Source organism: Camponotus floridanus, unplaced genomic scaffold, assembly GCF_003227725.1.
Source record: "Camponotus floridanus strain SB8 unplaced genomic scaffold, Cflo_v7.5 scaffold24, whole genome shotgun sequence".
Classification (NCBI taxonomy): Eukaryota; Metazoa; Arthropoda; class Insecta; order Hymenoptera; family Formicidae; genus Camponotus; species Camponotus floridanus.
In genome coordinates, this window is record NW_020229370.1 from 992,307 (window position 1) to 1,012,765 (window position 20,459).

The 20,459-nt window shown below is 26.3% G+C and overlaps 3 protein-coding genes across 3 annotated transcripts in view; all 3 read left to right on the top strand.

Moving 5' to 3' along the window:
• The first annotated feature begins 1,090 nt into the window (after nucleotides 1–1,090).
• LOC109609855 (odorant receptor 82a-like) lies at nucleotides 1,091–4,374 on the top strand. Its single transcript, XM_020026908.2, has 7 exons — nucleotides 1,091–1,175; nucleotides 1,412–1,681; nucleotides 1,945–2,413; nucleotides 2,940–3,039; nucleotides 3,154–3,279; nucleotides 3,862–4,017; nucleotides 4,321–4,374. Exons 1-7 carry the CDS (start codon nucleotides 1,145–1,147, stop codon nucleotides 4,372–4,374), a joined length of 1,206 nt encoding a protein of 401 aa, XP_019882467.2. The 5' UTR covers nucleotides 1,091–1,144.
• A 4,248-nt stretch (nucleotides 4,375–8,622) lies between these two features.
• Nucleotides 8,623–11,942, top strand: LOC105249268 (odorant receptor 13a). The gene is made up of 5 exons (XM_025409084.1): nucleotides 8,623–8,649; nucleotides 10,063–10,531; nucleotides 10,822–10,921; nucleotides 11,179–11,298; nucleotides 11,745–11,942. Exons 2-5 carry the CDS (start codon nucleotides 10,083–10,085, stop codon nucleotides 11,913–11,915), a joined length of 840 nt encoding a protein of 279 aa, XP_025264869.1. The 5' UTR covers nucleotides 8,623–8,649; nucleotides 10,063–10,082; the 3' UTR covers nucleotides 11,916–11,942.
• Nucleotides 11,943–12,611: 669 nt separating this feature from the next.
• The window catches only part of LOC109610184, a 48,159-nt gene continuing 40,311 nt past the window's right edge, over nucleotides 12,612–20,459 (top strand). The window contains exons 1-12 of the mRNA XM_025408942.1: nucleotides 12,612–13,079; nucleotides 13,505–13,774; nucleotides 14,286–14,754; nucleotides 15,180–15,279; nucleotides 15,423–15,548; nucleotides 15,961–16,194; nucleotides 17,271–17,322; nucleotides 17,999–18,274; nucleotides 18,468–18,939; nucleotides 19,630–19,729; nucleotides 19,899–20,015; nucleotides 20,120–20,275. Of these exons, the coding sequence (XP_025264727.1) occupies nucleotides 13,049–13,079; nucleotides 13,505–13,774; nucleotides 14,286–14,754; nucleotides 15,180–15,279; nucleotides 15,423–15,548; nucleotides 15,961–16,194; nucleotides 17,271–17,322; nucleotides 17,999–18,274; nucleotides 18,468–18,939; nucleotides 19,630–19,729; nucleotides 19,899–20,015; nucleotides 20,120–20,275 (2,403 nt within the window). The 5' untranslated portion in view covers nucleotides 12,612–13,048. The remainder of the gene's footprint in view (nucleotides 13,080–13,504; nucleotides 13,775–14,285; nucleotides 14,755–15,179; nucleotides 15,280–15,422; nucleotides 15,549–15,960; nucleotides 16,195–17,270; nucleotides 17,323–17,998; nucleotides 18,275–18,467; nucleotides 18,940–19,629; nucleotides 19,730–19,898; nucleotides 20,016–20,119; nucleotides 20,276–20,459) is intronic.

The following is a 20,459-nucleotide window of genomic DNA, read 5'->3' on the forward strand; positions in this document are numbered from 1 at the left end:
GTAGATATATTTATTTGCAGCTGTTAAATACATCGGTTAGTTATATATCAGTTTTGTTGGCAATACAGAATTAAAAGAATCAAGTTACTACATGAATATTTTATTCATTCTAGTAGACAACAATATAAATAATAAACATATTATCTCTAGTTAAAAAATACTAATAAAAATTAATATCATTATATGTATTATAAAGAAAATAAAATTTCATTCCACTTAACTTTTTATTTGCTATTTTTCGTAAATTATGTTATTCTTGTTTGATTACAATCATTATTATAAAATAATCACGGTTATATAAGAACAGCTTCATAAAGCTATAAATTTTTATGTAGCACTTTTGTCATATAGAAAAAAACAGACAATTAACACGAAATTTTCTATATTCATTATTTAATGTTACATTAATAAATGTGTTCTGACAATAAATATGCAAAAAATATGTATTTAAAGTAAATGTGATATTTCATATCTTCCACATTGTACTTTTCTTTCTTTCTTACTTGATGCAATTTGTTATACAAAAAACTTTTTAGACTACATAACATGTTTACGTGTCATTATCTTTTCAAAATGAACGCACATATCTGAAGTATTATAAAGTATGAAAAAACTTTTGAAACAAGTTTGTCACGACTTTTCTACGAAATATATAGCGATATACAATATACTTCCAACATTATTAAAAAAAATAAATCGTTCGTAATATACCTTTTTTATTGCACTTTTTTCTTTCTTTTTTGCTATCATTTTTTAGGTACACAGAAATTTTTTTCAATTACTTTTCAAACATACAATTACTTTCTACTATCTCTTCAATGTTAAGACACATGAATGACACATACATGAAGCATTATAATTTATGAGAGAACCTTTAACACAAGTTCGAAGATATACCGAGTTATAATATATTCCTCACTTTATTAAAACAAGCGTTCGTAACTGTTTTTATGCTTATAAAGTTTTATTATGAAGGAGAACTGTGAACGACTGGAAGTAGCATCTTTAATATTTAATGCACCTTCGGCAAAAGCAGCAGGTTCTTGTACTCTCTTTACAAGTATGTACAGTCATCTGAGGGTGTCTCATAGAGGGTGGAAAGAACAATCCGATCAACACCTCTACATTCATATTAGATTTTGATATGGACATATCGGAATCCTCGGGTTACAAAGGTACTGAATCTTTCTTGTATGTTTTTCACTTATAGTGTACATTAAATTTACATGCCTGAAAGATAGTATTGTATTATAAATATTATTTATAGGCTCATAGTATTGTATTATAAATATTATTTATAGACTCACATACATATACAGCACATTTGCATTATTTTTATTAAAACTTTACGACCTACTTTATAAATTTGTGATTACTATTCAAATTTTTTAAATAAAAGTCTTGCTTAAAGATTTTATATGGGCAATTGAACTAAACCGTTGGAGCTTAGAATTGATCGGCTTGTGGCCTAATACTGATGGAATCGTTAAAAGAAAACTCGGTCCTGACATTCGTGCAGGTTTCATTTTTATTATGATACTATTCATTTCTGGCATCCCTCTTGTTTGTGCACTTACGCGAGTGTGGGGCAATATGGCATTAATGATAGACAATTTACGAATTACATTACCTATTCTGACGGTTTTATTAAAACTTGTTATCATGCGATGGAAACAATCAGGCATGTATAAAACTATGATGTAAAACGTTCACATTTTATTTCGTCGAAATTTTTTTACAACTTTTTATTTATTACTACAATCACATATCAGATTATAATAATAAAAATAATTGTACACATTTATTCTCATAATAATGTATTATATTATATTAGAATAATTTATGATATATATAGAATGTTTGTTTTTCGATATGTTAAAGTAGTTACTAATGTCATTCGATAACTTTATTATATTATCAATATCGCTTTCTTATATTTCCAAGTTCTCTTATGCATCATAGACATGATAGCAGAGGATTGGTTAGCGCTAAAACTAAGCGTTGAAAGAAATGTAATGCTAAAGTACGCTCGGAGGGCTCGATTAATTATGATATGTGGTTTTATTATATTAATATCGTTATTTATTTTGGTCGTTATTCTTCCTTACTTCGGTCTACCATTCAGACATTTAACGAATCTCACGGATCGGAGCAAGCCATTACCGCTGCAAAGTTATTATTTTTATGACACTGATAAGAGTCCGCAATTTGAATTGACATTCTTCGCTCAAGCTGTAACAATATTTCTAGTAATAATAATTTACATAGCGGTAAATGCTTTTGTTGGATGCGTGATCCTTCACATCTGCGGTCAACTGGAAAACTTTAAAGGCCGCTTAAACAATTTGATCTCGTGCAAAAATTTCAACAGAATTTTGAGTAACAGCATAGTAATTCATTTACGTCTTATCAGGTGGGTTTTAATTATATAATGCAATAAATATAATAAAATTTCAGCAAAATCTCTGCAAGTATTTAAGTCTTGAGTAAAGGTGTGTGGATTTTTAATTTTTAAAAATATTAAATTTATCTTAGACATTGTCTCTCTCTTTTTCGAATATTATATACTCGTTATTAACTTGTGTATTGGTACTTTTTAATACGTGTGATTATGTGTCACATATTTCTTGTACTTTTTCTCTTTTTTATTCAATTTAGAATCTGTATTCCTTTTTTTGCAACTTTTCATTAATAGATTCTTATTTATTTTGATAAAGGAGGACAGGATTGGAGGACAACTTATGTCTAAATTATTATTATAAGAAATTTATTATTATATCGAAATACATATAAATAAGTTTGTTATTATATCAAAATACAATTTAAATATAAATTCATTAAATAATGCAATATTGAATGGAAAGACACTTTATATATAATTATTTCTGCATATAGTATGAGAATTTCAATATAATATTTTTTTTAATATGTTTATGTAGATTTGCCAATAATACCGAAAATGCATTTACATTAATGTTGTTTGTATTGATATTTCAATTTGGTATCGGATTTTGTTTATGTGGATTCATATTGCTTAGTGTATGTAAGAGTTCTAATGAGTATAATAATTTATATTTTGTTGGTACATGTAATTGTCTATTTAATTTATATCGATCTGATTTTTTTTTTCAATTAATGAGATATATTATTTAGGTAATGACTGACGAAAACTTAAACGTTGCAAATTTCACATTAATAAGTTACATGATAGTTGCCGTCGTCTCTCTATTTATGCAAACATTTCTCTACTGCTTTGGCGGAGATTTAATAACCGAACAAGTAAATCATATATTCACATAAACACAGCAAAATGTTGTGCGTCGTAATGAGAATTTTATAGATTACAATAAGTCTGTTGATCATATATTCTCATTAAAATAAACGCTTTTTACATGTATATAAAATTTATATATTTTTTATATGTGTCTCTCTATGTAGTTACATTTGTGCCATTTTTCACTGAGTAATTTTGATGTCGCATTTTTAAGAAAGTATTAATGCTTATTATTCTATACATATTTGTATTATATATATTTAATAAATATATATTTTATACAACATATAAATTTTATACAACATATTAATTAACTTATAAATATTAATTAATTCATTAAAATTAAATATGTTTTTTTTTGTTTCTATGTTTTTAAATATAAAGATAAAAACATATATATATTTCGAAATTATTAAAATAAATTCGATAAAATTAAAATAAGAATTTAATTTTTATTAATGTTTACTTTTTATTAATGGCAACGAGACTCTAAATATGGAAATTTAAATATTATTATAATTACAGATACATCATATAATTAATTATTGTTATTGCAATTATAAATATATATATGTATTTCTATTAAGTGTGACGCGGTATACCGTACTATTTGCGATCTTGAGTGGTATACATTGGAGTCGCGCAAGGCGAGAAATCTTATTCTATTAATGTTACTAGCCAAGGAACCCTTTCGTATTACTGCGGGAAAAATTCTCCCGTTAACGATGACCACATTTTGCAGCGTAAGATTATTAATAAAATCTATATTGCAATGTATTTTCCTCTTCGAAGTTTTTTTAACAAATATTTAATTAGGATATTTTTTTAAATGTTATAATTTCTTGTAGTATGAATTTTTTATAGCAAGAATATATGTCTTCTCTCTATTTATGTTAATATAAAAAATTATTTTAACAAATATAGATAAAAAAACATATAAAAAATATTAACATTATTTTCTTTAACAATTATTTTAATTTTTGTTTTATAGAATATCGTTTTATAGAATCTCTCGCTTCTTGATTAAAGATATATATTATTTTCAGCTATTAAGAACTTCGGCTGGCTATATATCTTTACTTCTAGCAAAGCGGAATTAAGAATCATATAATAATGTATCATCATTTAGTTATTCATAAATTAGTATATTTTATTAGTATTATTGCAGAAATAAAGTTCTATGTTATTCAAAACTCAATATTCGACATTTATAAATAAAATTATTATAAAATATATTGTATAATGGCATAAGAAATAATGTCCACTGTAGAAATATTCCGACAAGAATACGAATTTATTGTTTAAATTTATTATTTAAACTTTTTCTTCATTGTTTATGCGTTTCTTGTGTACGTGATCACATAAATTTAAAGAAATAATTAGATTTTTGTATTGTGTTTTATCTTAATATTCTTTGATGAATCCAATTGTGATTGGAGTTTTACAATACCAGTTTTCGCAGCAGAAGAGTAACTTTTTTCAAGATGCAAAAACCGGTCGTATTATTTGTGTTTAAATATCCTTTAAATAAGTATAAATTTGTTATTTTAGTTATTTAGTTATTTAGTATTTTTAGCAGAACTCACCAAGAGGCACAAGAAAAATTTCTCAAGAAGGACTCTAATTTCTATTCCATCTATTCCATTAAAATCTATTCCATTAAAAAAACTTTACAAAAAATACACCAAGTACATAAAAAATGTCTTAAAAATCTAAAAATCTAAAAAATGATAATGTCACCTATATGTTTAATTGAAATTATTTCATCACAGTTCAGATAATAACAGCATCAATTTTTTCTATTAAAAGTCGTTCATTATTATTAGTCTTTTATCTTTCCGAGTGAGCAGTTAATTAAAACTTGAATGCGCGATTGTACATTTATTGAAAGAAAGTAAAGAAAAATTTTATATGGATAAAAAAACGTAAAACACCTAAAATAAATTCATTATTAATTCATTATTAAGATTAATTGGATGGTATAAATATAATTAGAAAATACAATATCAATTTGCGAAATAATACAACGTTTCTTTTAAACATCATTTGCCATTTTTATTATGTACAGAGTCGATTAATTTATATCAGCTAGAATGTCAAGTTTTCAAAAAATTGCATATGTTGGAAATTCATTCCTAACGCTCATCACGCCAGTGGCGCTGTAATCATCGCCCTTATCGCGCTTAGGGTTGCCAAATCCAAAAATCTAAACTACCGGGCATTTCGTGGGACTAAATCTAACTGGACAAAACCGGACAGAAACAGTAAACATAAAACTACATTAAATACAAAATTTCAAGTAAGAAACTCTCTCTCTCTTTCTCCCTCTCTCTCTTTCTTTCTCTTTTTCCTTTCTCTCTTTTACAATATTGTTTTTCAAACAATTTTAGAAACGTCCGATGTTTGATTTGACTTGTCAACCGGACACCAGATAAGACTCCTAAATACCTGACCGTCCGGGTCAAAACCGGACCACCGGTCAACTCTCATTGTGCCCTCTCTATATTACTTTTTTTTATGTACGTTTTTTTAATGACGTTACGTTATGTTGCGTCATCGTTGTGTGTCTTTGTGTTACTCTCTTAATTCTCTTAATTCAACATTATTGCATTCCATCTGTTGACGCATATTATTATATTGCACTCTGCATTGTCATTTCACTTACGTGAGATTCAATAAATTTATATCTACTAGTACGTAGTGCCATATATTCTGCCCAACAGTATAAAACTATTTTTGTCAAACTGATTGAAAGAAAACGATAAAAGTAAGATCTCGGAAAGGTGTCTACCCAGAGAAACTTCGACAAGACAAGAGACGAGACAAAAGTGGATTAACGAGATAAAAAAAAACTTTTATACTTTTATTTAAAGCCAATTATTCGCAAAATGAAAATATCAATTCTTGTTTTCTGTCTGGCTGTAATATTTGGAAATATATCCTGCAGGATATATAATAATGAAAATGTCGATTTAATAGAAGAAACTATAGGTAAGCTATATATCATAATATATAATTTTATACAAATTATTTTATACAAATTTTATACAAATTTTATACAAATTTTATACAAATTATATTAACATATATTATTACTATATATTAAAATATTTATATAGTTAATATATAATAATATATTTAACGTTGAATATTTAAAATATTTTTAAACCATTTTTAAATAATAATGTTATATAATGATAATTATATAACATTACTATTTAAAAAAATTTCGATCTTTTTCATGAAAATTTGTTATGAAAATTTTTAATATTTTTTAAAATTATAGGATTGAATGACGCGCTATGATACATAAAATTTCTCTAATTTTATATAATGCAATGTATCGTCACAATTTGTAATCTTTTAATATTATTCTTTTACATGCGCGTTTTTTTTTAAATTTATATAAACTCATCATATAATCGAAAAAAAGCTATTTATTTAATATCGCTACACTATAATTGATATATATATCTTTTGTAAATGAAAATGCGAGTATAACTAATATGGAAATTAATCTTTTAAAAAATTAATATTTGTATTTCTCACAACAAATATATTATTGTAATATTTTTTCAGGTGACCAGAATCATAACATGAGTCATTTCAATATATCTTCAGAAATATCTCTCTTGAGATACAAACGAGCCAATGCATTATCTTCGATTACAAACCTAATAAATTTGATAGGAATTAATCCAAATAATAAAATTATATTAGATTCTTTCAATTTAATTGCCTTATTGACTGAACAAGAGGACTTATGTCCTATGGAAAAATTATCTATAAATTTGATCATAAAGATGATACTGCATCCGAAAATTATATTTTGCTTTGTCTTTAATACTATTAAACAAATTGAATTTTTCTCAAAATTTTTATTCAACATATTTTTACCAAGACTACATAGGGTGTTGATTTCAATAGAGAAGACTGGTCTTTTGTCAAACTATAAACTTCAGATCGAGATATTTAATGCAGTTTACAATATCTTAAAAATTTTAGGATACATTGATTAGAAACATAACAAAATTTAATTTCAAGACGCAAAAAAATACAAGAGAATAAAAATGTATCATTTATAAAAATATATTAAAAACTTTTGTTTAATTATTTTATAAAAATTTTACATTTTATAAGATCATTTTTAGATGTTCTTGTCACAACATAATTTTAAATGAAGAAATCTATATTGAGAAAAGTAAATATTGAAAGTAGATTAAAAAATAAATTAAAATTAAAATAGATATCAAAAATTATTACATTATTAAAATTAAAATAAATAAAATGTATGAATTATCTAAATAATATGATTACACATTATTTATGCAATTTTCCCTTTTCTCAGTCATTTTGATTAAGAACGCGAATAATGTATTATAATAGATTTTTACAAATATATAGAATATATGTTATATGTAGAACATATATAGTGTGTTTTCTAATATAACGTAGAAAAATAATTTAAAAATATTTTAATAAATTTCACTATACTTCATGTTATATTTTTATAAATACTGCAATTGAAATTTTATAGCGTTAGTTCGCAGAAGCGCAATTTTTTTAAAATACAAAAACTTGTCGCCTATTATAATACTTTGTATTTAATATGATATATAAATAAATATTTTTAAAATAAATATTTTTTAAATAAATATAAAATTGCGATTTTTAGGCAAAACTTACCAAGAGGCATAATTGAAATATGAGGAGAGAAAAGAAGAGAAATCTGAACGAGAAAAATGTATTTCGAAAGGATTTCAATATTTATATGTATATGTACTTGACTAACGCTAAAGACAATTATAAAATATGTCATCTGTTTGATTCGATATTCATATACATGTTTCATGTCAGCGACATGTTTTTGAAATAAATATTCAAAATATTGGTAAGAACGTGCAATGCAATGCCTCTTTTTGCTTATTAACTGTAATTTCTCTATTTTTTCGCGTGTATTCTTTGCTATAAAAATCCATTAAAAATGCATTTACGTATTGTTTTCGCATTTTGTACGCGTATATAGCAAACTATGTAAAGAAACTTTTAAAAAGTTCGAATAATATGATAAGACGAATAATGTGGCACATAGTATATATTCCTCACATTTTCCTCTCTTATTAGATATTATGACACTTTTTATGACTTGTTCTTATGCCTGTAAAGTTTTGTTATCAAACAATTGTAATCGTCTGAGAGGGAGAAAATAATTTTAATATTTAATGCACCCCTCGATGAGAAGCAGCAGGTTGTTGTACTCGTGTTGCAAGCATGCGTAATGAGAATTTTTTGCCATATATTGACGAGGATTGGAACAAAGTTTCGCGCATTAGTCTTCGCCATGGACGTTTCCGAATATTATTCCGGCTACAAAGGTACCAAGTGTTTATCATGTTTTTCGCACTTATTTTGAAATTTACTTTCTAAAAATTCTTAATGTTATTATTGTATATTGCTATTTAAAACAATAATTATTATATAACATCAGTTTATATATGTGTTACATTTCTTTACTATTTTCTACATATAATGTGTGAATATATAGTGAATCTTTCTTTTACGTTAAATTTCTTGAATCTTACAATTAAATTGCTCTAGTTTCTAGATTATCATTTTTTTATTATATTAAATGAAAAGATTTGGAAATTGGATGGAATTATTAAAAAAGTCTGAAGTTTTTCTTTGAATCTCTGAATTCTTCTTTAGGTTTTTAATGTACTTTTATAGCGTTTATTAGGTTTTTAATGTACTTTTATAGCGTTGTTATAGCGTTAATGTACTTTTATAGCGTTTTTGCTTTCTAATGTTGAAATTCTGCTAGATTTTGTGTGGGCCGTGGAATTAAATCGATTTGGTCTGGAACTGGTCGGTTTATGGCCCAGAATAAACAAAGTAGCTAAGGATAATTACACGTCCGATCTTCGCGTAGGAATCATTTTTGTTATAATAATGTTTATTTCCGGTATTCCTCTCATATGTTCTCTAATACGAGTTCGAAACGATATGATACTCGTGATAGACAACTTGCAAATTACGTTACCTCTGATAGTGGTCTCGTTGAAACTTGTTATCATTAGATGGAAACGAACAGGTACGTGCTTAAAATTATTCTAAACATAAGACATTTAATTTTAGATTCTCTTTATCTCGAAAGAATTACATGTCTATATTATATTAAAAATTGGAAATTATATATGTAAATTTAAAAAAAATTGCTATTAAATTTTTAAGTATATAGTTTATATTACTTCTAACATTAAATTAAGTTGTTATATGCTGTTTATTCTGTATATCACAGCTCATAAAAAGTAATTTTATTTTTCAAACTTTTCAAACTTTACAGTGTTTTTTTTCATATGCATTATATGTATGTGCAATTTGACAATTTATGGTAAGATTTAAGAGACTCGTTTCTAAACTGCATTGATTTATAATTTTTTTATATTTAAAATGTAGTAAAAATTTAAAAAAAATGAAACATATCCCTCTTTATAGTAATATATTGAAAAAATCGAATAATGTTTAAAATATATAATGTTTTTTGAAAAATGATGCGTTTAGGCAATCTTTTCCTAAATCACGATATAATCAATCTCAATTTAAAATCGTTTTCAAAAAAGATTATATAATTTGAACATTATTTGATACATTTTTTCAATATATCATTCTAAATAATTTCAATATATCATTCTAAAGATGGATATTTTTTTATTATAAATAAATAAAAAATGCAAATAAAATTCTCATGCGAGGTCCTATTTTATATATCACACTATTGTATTTGCAAGCTTTCTTATCCATCGTGAAAATGATGGCAGAAGACTGGATGGCGCCGAAAATAGACGCGGAGAGAAACGTGATGATAAAGCGTGCGCAGACTGCACGGCTGATCGTCATCTGCGGATACGTTCTGATGATATTCGCGTTCACTTCAATCATCGTTTTTCCTTGCTTCGGTCTGCCATTCAGACGTCTAACGAATCTTACGGATCGGGATAGGACGTTGCCGCTGCAAACGTATTATTTTTATGACACGGATAAGAGTCCGCAATTTGAATTGACGCTTCTCGTTCAGGCCATGACGATCTTCTTGGCGGCTATAACTTACACGTCGGTGGATGCTTTCCTCGGGCTCACAATCCTCCATATCTGCGGCCAGTTAGAGAACTTCAGACGGCGATTAATCAGCTTGTCCTCGCGCAAAGATTTCGATTGTGCTCTACGCAACAGCGTGATCGCTCATCTGCGACTCATCAGGTTTCCACAGGTTTTAATAGTATTTCATATAGTGGAAACACTATTCATACAAATTGAACCTTACAAACATTATATGATTGTAAATGAAATTTATATTATATAATTTTTACTCTTAAATATTAAATTCTTTGTAGACGCATAATTTGTATTTATTAAATATCTATGTAAAAATACCTATAATTATATAGGATTTTGCACATTTTCCATAGGCTCTTTTATTTCTGCAAAATATTTTTATTTTTTAATATTTCAATACATATATCTTTTTTAAATATATATGTTCTTTGTAGATTTGCCAATAAAATCGAGGATATATTTGCCTTAATGATATTGGGTCTAGTAGTTTACTTTGGTATCGTATTTTGTTTATATGGATTTCTATTGCTCACTGTAAGTTTAGTAAGATATGCATTACAAATATTAATGTATTACGCTTTTTTTAGAATACATAAAACTGCATGTTATATTCTTGTCTGCGATTATATTTTTATGTATATTTTAAAATATTTATATCTTTAAATAAATCTTTATCTTAATTTCTTTTAATAAATTTTAAATTTTAATATTTCTTTAAAATAAATCTTTAAATCTAAAAATCTAAAAATCTATTTTTAAATAAATAGTAAAACATGTTTTGTATTGATCAGGTGGTCACTAACGCAGAGAACGTTTCTCCTTCACGAATAATCTATGTGATAGTTGGTGTCGTTACTCTATTAGCGCATACGTTTCTCTATTGTCATGCCGGCGAAATTATAACAAAGCAAGTAAGTAATACATCTTATTCAAAAAATATTAAAGATTTTTAATATTAATGTTTAATCCGATTTTAATATTGATGTTTATCGCAACTACTGATATTCAATTTTAGTTCAGTAATACATACATATATTTTCAAATCAATAAACAGATTTGCGTTATAATTCACATTTTTTCTTGATTTATTATTTTGAGTTATTTGTCAAAAGAAAGCACATACATTTAAAGAATTATTAGCTTATATTTATATTCAATTTATATTTCATATATACACGTCTCCATAAACATTAATTATTATATATATAATTGATTTTTTTGATTTTTCTGAAAGAAAGACAAAGTTATAATCTGATATTATGTATAAATAATAAAAATTAATTGATTAATGCTTGTGAAAGCGACCGATATAGATTGGAATAGATATCTATATGTCATTATGTATGTAAATGTTAAGTGCGATGCGATATACTGTGCCCTGTACAATCTTGATTGGTATAAACTGAAGTCAACAGAAGCAAGAAACTTAATTTTAGTAATGATACGTGCCAGTGAACCTTTTCGCATTACTGCAGGAAAAGTCATTCCGTTGACGATGACCACGTTTTGTAGCGTAAGATTATATTAATAATCCATCACATTAAAATAATGTACATTTTTGCATATTTTAACATAATCTTATTCATATTGATACATCTAACTTGTAAGTAGAGATATATATTGTTTTTCAGCTATTAAAATCATCAGCTGGCTATATATCATTTTTATTAGCAAAGCAGGGCTGAAGCAGAAATATTATTAGTGTATTATTACTAAATATTTAATTAAAAGAATTAACGAGATTTAAATATTTAATTATTTAAAAAATTGTTGCTAATTAGATAATTACGAATAAAAGTCGATAATCTATATGTTGATGTCGATAATCTATAGTCGATAATCTATATGTTGATATGGTAAAAATAAAGTATATTTGTGTTATTTATTTCGCTATTTGTTATTTATTGCAAAATTTTATGTCTTATCGAATGTTTCGATTTATATGCAAGAATTTTCTTAAATTTATCACATCTATCTTTTTATTATTTTATACAAATAGATTTATAAAAAAATAAGACAAATATATTCGATCCATCGTGTCTCGTATTAAAGAAATGCATTAGACTCTAAAATATGACATAAATCAATTTTACACAAATTTCCTATAAAATTGGAAATCTTTAAAAACTTGAATAATAGATAATTATAAAATTTATATTATATCATCACTTCGCACATATTATAATTATTCAATATTTCATTCTCAATGATTATTTCATTCTAAACGAGTATATACACAAGGGTATAGTTTATGGAATGATCGTACCTTTGTCATCTTTTTCATCTTTTTTTTGTATCAGTTTTTTCTGTTCTCATGTTCCTCCTACAGGGATCCATTAAAAATTCAACTATGCCATTATCTCTTGTTACAAGGTAAGTATATGTGCTGCAAAAAAACTTGCATAACAAGTTCGACGAGCTTGCTATGTATGATGGTATAATATACATATCTCTCTTATTAGCATAGACATCGATGCCTTTATTGCTGATAAAGTTTTCCTTACGAGACGTAGAACTATTATCACAATTAGAGATAGCACATCTGTAATATTTAATGTCTTTCGAAAAAATAGTCTGGTTGTTGCACTCGAGTGTGTTAGATGATCATTGTTCGCTACTTTTGAAGTGGGGATAGCAAGTTTCTCTTCATTAATCTTCGACATGGACATTACCAAACATTCGGGTTACAAAGGTATCGAGTGTTTATCACATGTGTTTTTACTCACGATTTATATTATCTTTTATAATTATTTTATTATATTAGTTCAAAAGGAGAAATATTTATATAAATAGAATTAAATTTGTACATATATTCCATACACTTCTAGTGATATATTTCATCTTGTATCTTTCGTTGTTCAATTGATAGATAAGTTTTTTATTTTTGCTTTAGATTTATACTCAGATTTATAAATTCAAGAATTTTTTGCATTTTTATTTGATTCTGACAAGATTAAATAACGAAATTTTTTCGATTTTTATAAGTAATTAAATCTATGAAATCTTAAACTGTTATAAAAATTTTACATTTCTGAATTTTTAAATTTTTATATTTTATATATTTTACATTTCTTATATAATAAATATTTTAATTATTACGTAATAAAATTCTGTTAGATTTTGTATGGGCAGTTGAATTACATCGGGTCAGCTTGGAGCTGATCGGTTTGTGGCCCGAAACCGATAAAACAACTAAAGACAGTTTTCTTTCCGATCTTCGCGTGAGCATTATTTTTGTTATAGTAACTTTCTTGTCAGTTGTTCCTCTCATATGTTCTCTAGTACATATTTGGGGTGATATGATTCTCATGATAGACAATCTCCAAACTACTTTACCTTTGCTGATGGTTTCGCTGAAACTAATCATCATACGATGGAAACGTACAGGTATATTTGAAATCTGTCTCATTATAATCATTCGATTATGACACTAGAGAGAGTAAGAAGGAAAAAGAGACGTATAAAAAAGCTATATGTAAAAAATATTATAAAAAAATATACAATCTTAATGTTATATATTTTTCCAATAATTTTAGTTTAATTATATTTGATCAATATATGTTTAAAGAATAAAATTGTTTAATTTTTGAAAATTTTTAAAACTAAAATTTATATAAATTTAGTTTAAAAAATATATAATAATTTTAGAATTAAAAATATCATTAAAAATATATTTCAATTATCTTATTAATATTTATTTATTATTTCCATATAATAACTTTAATTATATGTGAGGAAGAGAGAAAAGATTTATACTTATAAATTATATAAAAAAATAGAATATATGTTTGTGTGATATTTTTAGATTTATAAGGTTTAAAATATAATTTAATATGTTTTTCTTCCTCTATTTAAAAAAAAGAGAAAAATGAAGTTGATTATATTAAATTATTCTAAGCTATCTCGCTTCTCGTGAGGATGATGGCGGAAGATTGGGTAGATTTGAAGATAGACAGGGAGAGGAACGTGATGATCAGACGAGCGCGAGCTGCTCGGCTGGTCGGTATCTGCGGATACGTTTTGATGATATTCGCGTTTACCGTGCTCATCATTCTTCCGTCATTTGGTCTACATTTTCGACACATAACAAATCACACAAATCATGGCAGACTGTTACCATTGCAAGCATATTATTTCTACGATACGGAAAAGAGCCCGCAATTCGAGCTCACTCTTGGTATCCAAGCCGTGACGATGTTCCTAGGCGCGATAACTTACACATCAGTAGATGCTTTCCTTGCATTGACGATCTTTCACATCTGCGGTCAGTTGGAAAATTTTAGATACCGACTTGCCAACTTGGTCTCTTGCAAAGATTTCGATAGCGCTTTACGCGACAACGTGCAAACTCATATACGACTGATAAGGTGTTTCTATAAAAATTTCAGTTGTTAAATTTACTATAATGATTAGTAAATTAAAATTAAATTTTTACAATAAATCAACAAAAAATACAAAAAAGAGAATAATTATTTCTCATAATTTTTTTTCAACATTACATACAACTCTGGCGTCCAAATCCATTACATCACAATTTTTATCCACAGTTTAACGTCATAAATTTATGATTGAAGATGATTATGATTAAAATAGATTATTTTTTCAGCAATTTGAAAACCAAAGTCGTCAAAACTAGACATGAAAAAAAACTATGAAAAATAATTACTCTGTTTCTTATGTTAGACAAAAATTATTTTTTGTTAAATTGTATAATTAAACTTATATGCATTTTATTAATTATAATTTTTATGAAATCTTTGATGAAAGCTTTGAACGTGTTTATAATCTATAGATTCGCAGCAAATATCGAAGATACATTTACTTTACTGATGTTGGGACTAGTATTTTATTTTGGTATTGTATTTTGTCTATTCGGATTTCTATTGGTTACTGTAAGTGTCGATGAGAAAAAACGTTGAGACATTCTTTTCATTCTCTTGCTCTTGTATTTTTTTCATTTTTTATAATAAAAAAATTATATGAAGTATTTCTTACCTGTGATTGTAATGTTATTAATTAATAAGATATTATTTAGGTGTTTACCGGTGACAATATAAGTAACATGTCACCTCAACGAGTATGCTTCGTGGTAATCGGTATTGTTACTTTATTAGCGCATACATTTCTCTATTGCGGTGCCGGAGAGATTATAACGAAACAAGTAAGTTGCATATACGAAATCTATATAAGAAATAAATTTAATATAACCAATGTAAAGATATATCGAAATATTTCAAACTAATAAATTTTTGTACAGCTTTGTAGTTTTACTTGTCAGTTTAGTTTGATGAAATTAAACGAGTTTTTAAAAAACACGTTATTATGTATAATATTTATTATATAAATAAAATTGTTTTTGTAGATATATTAACTGAAATTAATTTAATAAATTTTTCATTTTTTTAAATTTATTCGCTTAGATTTTTTTCTTTTTTTATATTTTTTTTCTTTAAACAGAAATAAAGAATCTTCAATTAAATCTTAATTTTAATTAGTATTTACCAAAGAACTGTCGATATATTGAAATAACACAGATATATCCGTATTATATGTGCTGTATGTGCTAACATAAGTGCAAAGCAGTGTACCGTGTTATATGCGATCTGGAATGGTACAAATTGGAGCCAAAAAAAGGAAGAGCCTTGATTTTACTGATGACACGAGCCAGTGAATCTTTTCACATCACCGCGGGAAAAGTATTTCCACTTACGATGACTACATTCTGCAGCGTAAGAGAATTAATAATCTGTAATCAAAATATTTTTTTGTTATTTCAAGCGAAATCTCACGCGGTTAAAAATGTACAAGTATATTTTTTAGTTGTTTAAAACATCGGCCGGTTATATATCATTCTTATTAGCAAATCGCGAAATTGAAGCTTGAGAGAAGTTACATCATATATTTTTTGGAATTTGAAAAAGATGAATAATAATATATGAGATAAAAATGGCCAGGAAATTAATAATTATATTAGTTACAGAATATAGTAATAATTTGTAAAATTTATATAAGTTGTATTATTATAAATATAATATTTAATATTTATATATATTTAGAATATTCCAAAAATCCACTAACAAAACTTGCACTATTTTTTTCTATTAATTCGCATAAGTAAAACTAATCAATAATATCAGAGACGAAGATGTTTCATGTATATTAAAATTATTATGGTAAAAAAATAATTATTATTATACAATAACATAATTCTCTATACCATTCTAACCACACAATTCTCTATAACATAATAATCTCTATGTGTCTAAATTGAAAAAATCATTAAAAGTATATTTTTAAGAGTAATTATCGAAAGATAGTTCACATCTTTTTGAAGAAATAATTTAATATATATGCATATGTAATATATATGTATATTATATCTCTTTTAATAGTATGGTATTTATTAATATTTATTATAAAAAAAATATCTTTAAGATAGACATTGATATTCTTACAATTTATACAGGATATTGAACGTTTTTTTTGTGTGTGCGTGACTGAAGTTTTCTTATGTCTTCTTCTCTTATACGAGCTCCCCTCTATAGAGATTAAAAATGCAATATGAACATGCAATATTATCTCTCGTTATGGGAGATGAATACGATTATCATTATAAAGTACGAAGAAACTTGCACAACAAAAGTTCGTTACTTACCTTTAACACAATATAACTCCCTTTCTATTAGTGGTATAGACATCTGCTTTTTGCCACGTACCCTCTTATGCTCGCATAAAGTTTTATCGCGTGAAACGAATAGTTGTTATCAAAAGTGGGCGTAACATTTGTAATATTTAATGCATTTTTCGATGAAAAATAGACTGTCACAGGTTGTCGCACTCGTGTCGCGAGCATGCGTGATGATCATTGTTTTCGATGGTACAGCGTGGAACTTCAGTCTTCGACATGGACATTTCAAAACATTCGGGTTACAGAGGTATCGAGTGTCTATTACGTATTCTTTATTCCTGATTATTCACAGTGAAAGTTATACCTTCGTCGAAAATTTTCTTGGATTATTGTATTGTTAATGAAACATGAAAATTATTAACAAAACTAGTGTAAATCCTTTACACATCGATTGCAGTGCGATTGTGATACTTTTAAACTTTAAAATGTTCGCTTTAATTTTGAGATTGAAGTTGCAATTTGAATTATTAGAAACTTAAAATCATATTTCTTTTTCATCAGTTTTTTACCTTTGATTTCATAAATCTTTTAGAATTTTTATAGTTTTCCGCACATTTTAATTTATACAATTTTTGTATTTATTGTAAGGAGCTATATCTTCTGACAAGCCAAAAATAAGAGGTTTTTTTATGATTTTTTTTCAGGAACTGTAAAATTTTTAATTAAATCTTTTTTTATCATTTAAAAGTGTACATACTTATTTTTGTTAATAAATTTTGCATCAATTTTTGTGAATAAATATATTAATTTTTAAGTAAAAGTTTGATTCCCATTTTTTAAGAAAAACTTTAAAATATATTATCTTGTTTTTATATATATATATATAATTAAAACTTTGACAAACATTTATTTTCGGTCTACTTAAGAATATATAATTTCCTTTAAAAAAAACTTACATTTTAATATTAAAAAAATATTGCTAGATTTTGTATGGGCGGTCAAATTAAATCGTTTAGGTTTGGAACTGATCGGTTTATGGCCAAGAAGCGATGAAACTACTAACAATAAGACTAAGATCGCTTCCGATCTTCGCATAGCTATTATTTTTGTCATAGTGACGTTTGTTTCTGGTATTCCCCTCATATGTTCTCTTATACGAATCTGGGGCGATATGATACTTATGATAGACAATATCCAAGTTACCTTACCCTTGCTAGTGGTCTCGTTGAAACTTATCGTCATGCGGTGGAAACGGACAGGTATGTGCAGCTAGAATTATTCTGAAGTGTATTACGCAAAAATCAAAAACGTGTTTTAATTTGTATCCATTATAAAAAATATATGAAATATATTTGAAGAATAATATTCTTCAAATATACTTGTTCAAATGTTTTTGCACGAAGAATAAAATGTAATATCATTATGTCAATGATTACTGTATTTCACACAAAGCGCTCTTAGCCATCGTGAATATGATGGCGGAAGACTGGACGGAATTAAAAACGGTAAAGGAAAGAGATGTGATGATAGGACGAGCGCAGATCACTCGGACGATCGTCATCAGTGGATATGTTCTGATGATGTTGGCGTTCGTCGTTGTCATTGTTCTTCCGTATTTCGGTTTGCTGTTGACAAGGCACTTGACGAATCTCACGGATCCGGGCAAACCGTTACCGTTGCAGACTTACTATTTTTACGATACAGATCCGAGCCCGCAATTCGAGTTGACATACGTCATTCAAGCCCTCACCATCTTCTTGGCCGCTATTACTTACACGTCGGTGGACGCTTTTCTCGGACTTACGATCCTTCACTTCTGCGGTCAGTTGGAAAACTTCAGAGGTCGTATAACCATTTTAACTTCATATCAGAATTTTACCTACATTCTGAGCAACATTGTGATGAAACATCTGCGGCTCATCAGGTATCTACAAAAATCAATCAATAATATGATTATTAAAAACAAAATGTAGAAAAGTTTTTATTTTGGAAAATATTGTTTTATTAAATTTTGTTTAGATTAATCTAATAATCTAATAATCTAATAATATAATAATATAATAATATAATAATATAATAATATAATAATTTTTTACATTTATTTTAAAGAGATTGTGGAAGAAAATAATTATACGTTATTTTAAAAAATAATTAAAAATTTTAAATAATTAATAATTTAATGTTTCAATATGTGTGTAAGAAAGAGAGAGAGAGAAAAAGAGAGAGAGAGAGAGAGAGAGAGAGAGAGAGAAGTGTTATATGTGTTATATTTTTTTATTTAAAATTTAAAATGTGAAGTAGAAGTTTTATTACTGATATTTTATAATTATTTATAATTATATTATATTATATTTTCTATTATTTATATTTATACTTTTCTTAAAATATAAATAATAATGGAAATAATTTTGCATGTGTAAATTTGTTTAATATATGTCTACTAAAAAATAAGAAGTAATTTTTATTAAGAAATTAACAAAATAGAGAAAATTTAAATTAAAATGTAAAATATATATACACATATATATTAGCTCTTAAAATTATATATTTTATGAAATATAATATATGATATATATTAAAAATATATAAGCTACTTATTAAATTAATATGGTAGATTTGCCAATATGATTGAAGATACTTTTACACTAATGATGTTGGGTTTAGTGATCTATTTCGCTATTTTATTTTGTCTACATGGATTTCTATTACTTACTGTAAGTTTTTTATAACAAGATTTTTAACAAGACTTAACAAGATCTAACACTTGCACTTTTATTTATGGGAAAAAAATTTTTTTACTGTCTTTTATCCAATTTTATGCGCATATTATTGATCCGATTCACATTAATCTGTTTTTATTAATTAGCAAGGTATATTGTCCAGGTGATCGCCGAAGAAACTTTTTCCTTTTCGCAATTATGTTTCCCATTAATGGGTATTACTATTTTGCTTACACATACGTTTCTTTATTGCGGCGCCGGGGAGATTGTGACAAAGCAAGTGAGTGAATTATATATACTCTAAAGAATATAAATAAATTGTACAATACTATTACATACATATCATATTATCTTGATATATTATTCTGCACATTGATTGTTAAGTGCGAAAGCCTATATCGCGCTATGTGTGATCTTGAATGGTACAAACTCAAGCCAAGAGAGGCAAGAAATCTTATTTTATTAATGAGACGAGCCAATCAATCCTTCCGTATCACGGCAGGAAAAATATTTCCTCTCACGATGACAACATTTTGCAGCGTAAGATTATTATGTAATAAATCTGCTTAAAATACATAAATAATTATATCGGAAAATATATATGCATCTACATTTGAAGCTTTTTTTTCTTTAATGGGTATAAAAGAAAAAAATTACTTTTAATGTTAACAATTTAATTTTTTAATTTAATTTTTTAATTTCTTTCAAAAAGTATTTAATCATT

Coding starts and splice junctions, on each gene's coding strand:
- LOC105249268 (XM_025409084.1), top strand. CDS start 10,083: ATGATGGCAGAAGACTGGATGGCGCCGAAAATAGACGCGGAGAGAAAC. Junction 10,532..10,821: donor GCTCATCTGCGACTCATCAG/GTTTCCACAGGT, acceptor TGTTCTTTGTAG/ATTTGCCAATAAAATCGAGG. Junction 11,299..11,744: donor GCGAAATTATAACAAAGCAA/GTAAGTAATACA, acceptor GTAAATGTTAAG/TGCGATGCGATATACTGTGC.
- LOC109609855 (XM_020026908.2), top strand. CDS start 1,145: ATGGACATATCGGAATCCTCGGGTTACAAAG. Junction 1,682..1,944: donor CATGCGATGGAAACAATCAG/GCATGTATAAAA, acceptor TATATTTCCAAG/TTCTCTTATGCATCATAGAC. Junction 3,280..3,861: donor GAGATTTAATAACCGAACAA/GTAAATCATATA, acceptor ATTTCTATTAAG/TGTGACGCGGTATACCGTAC.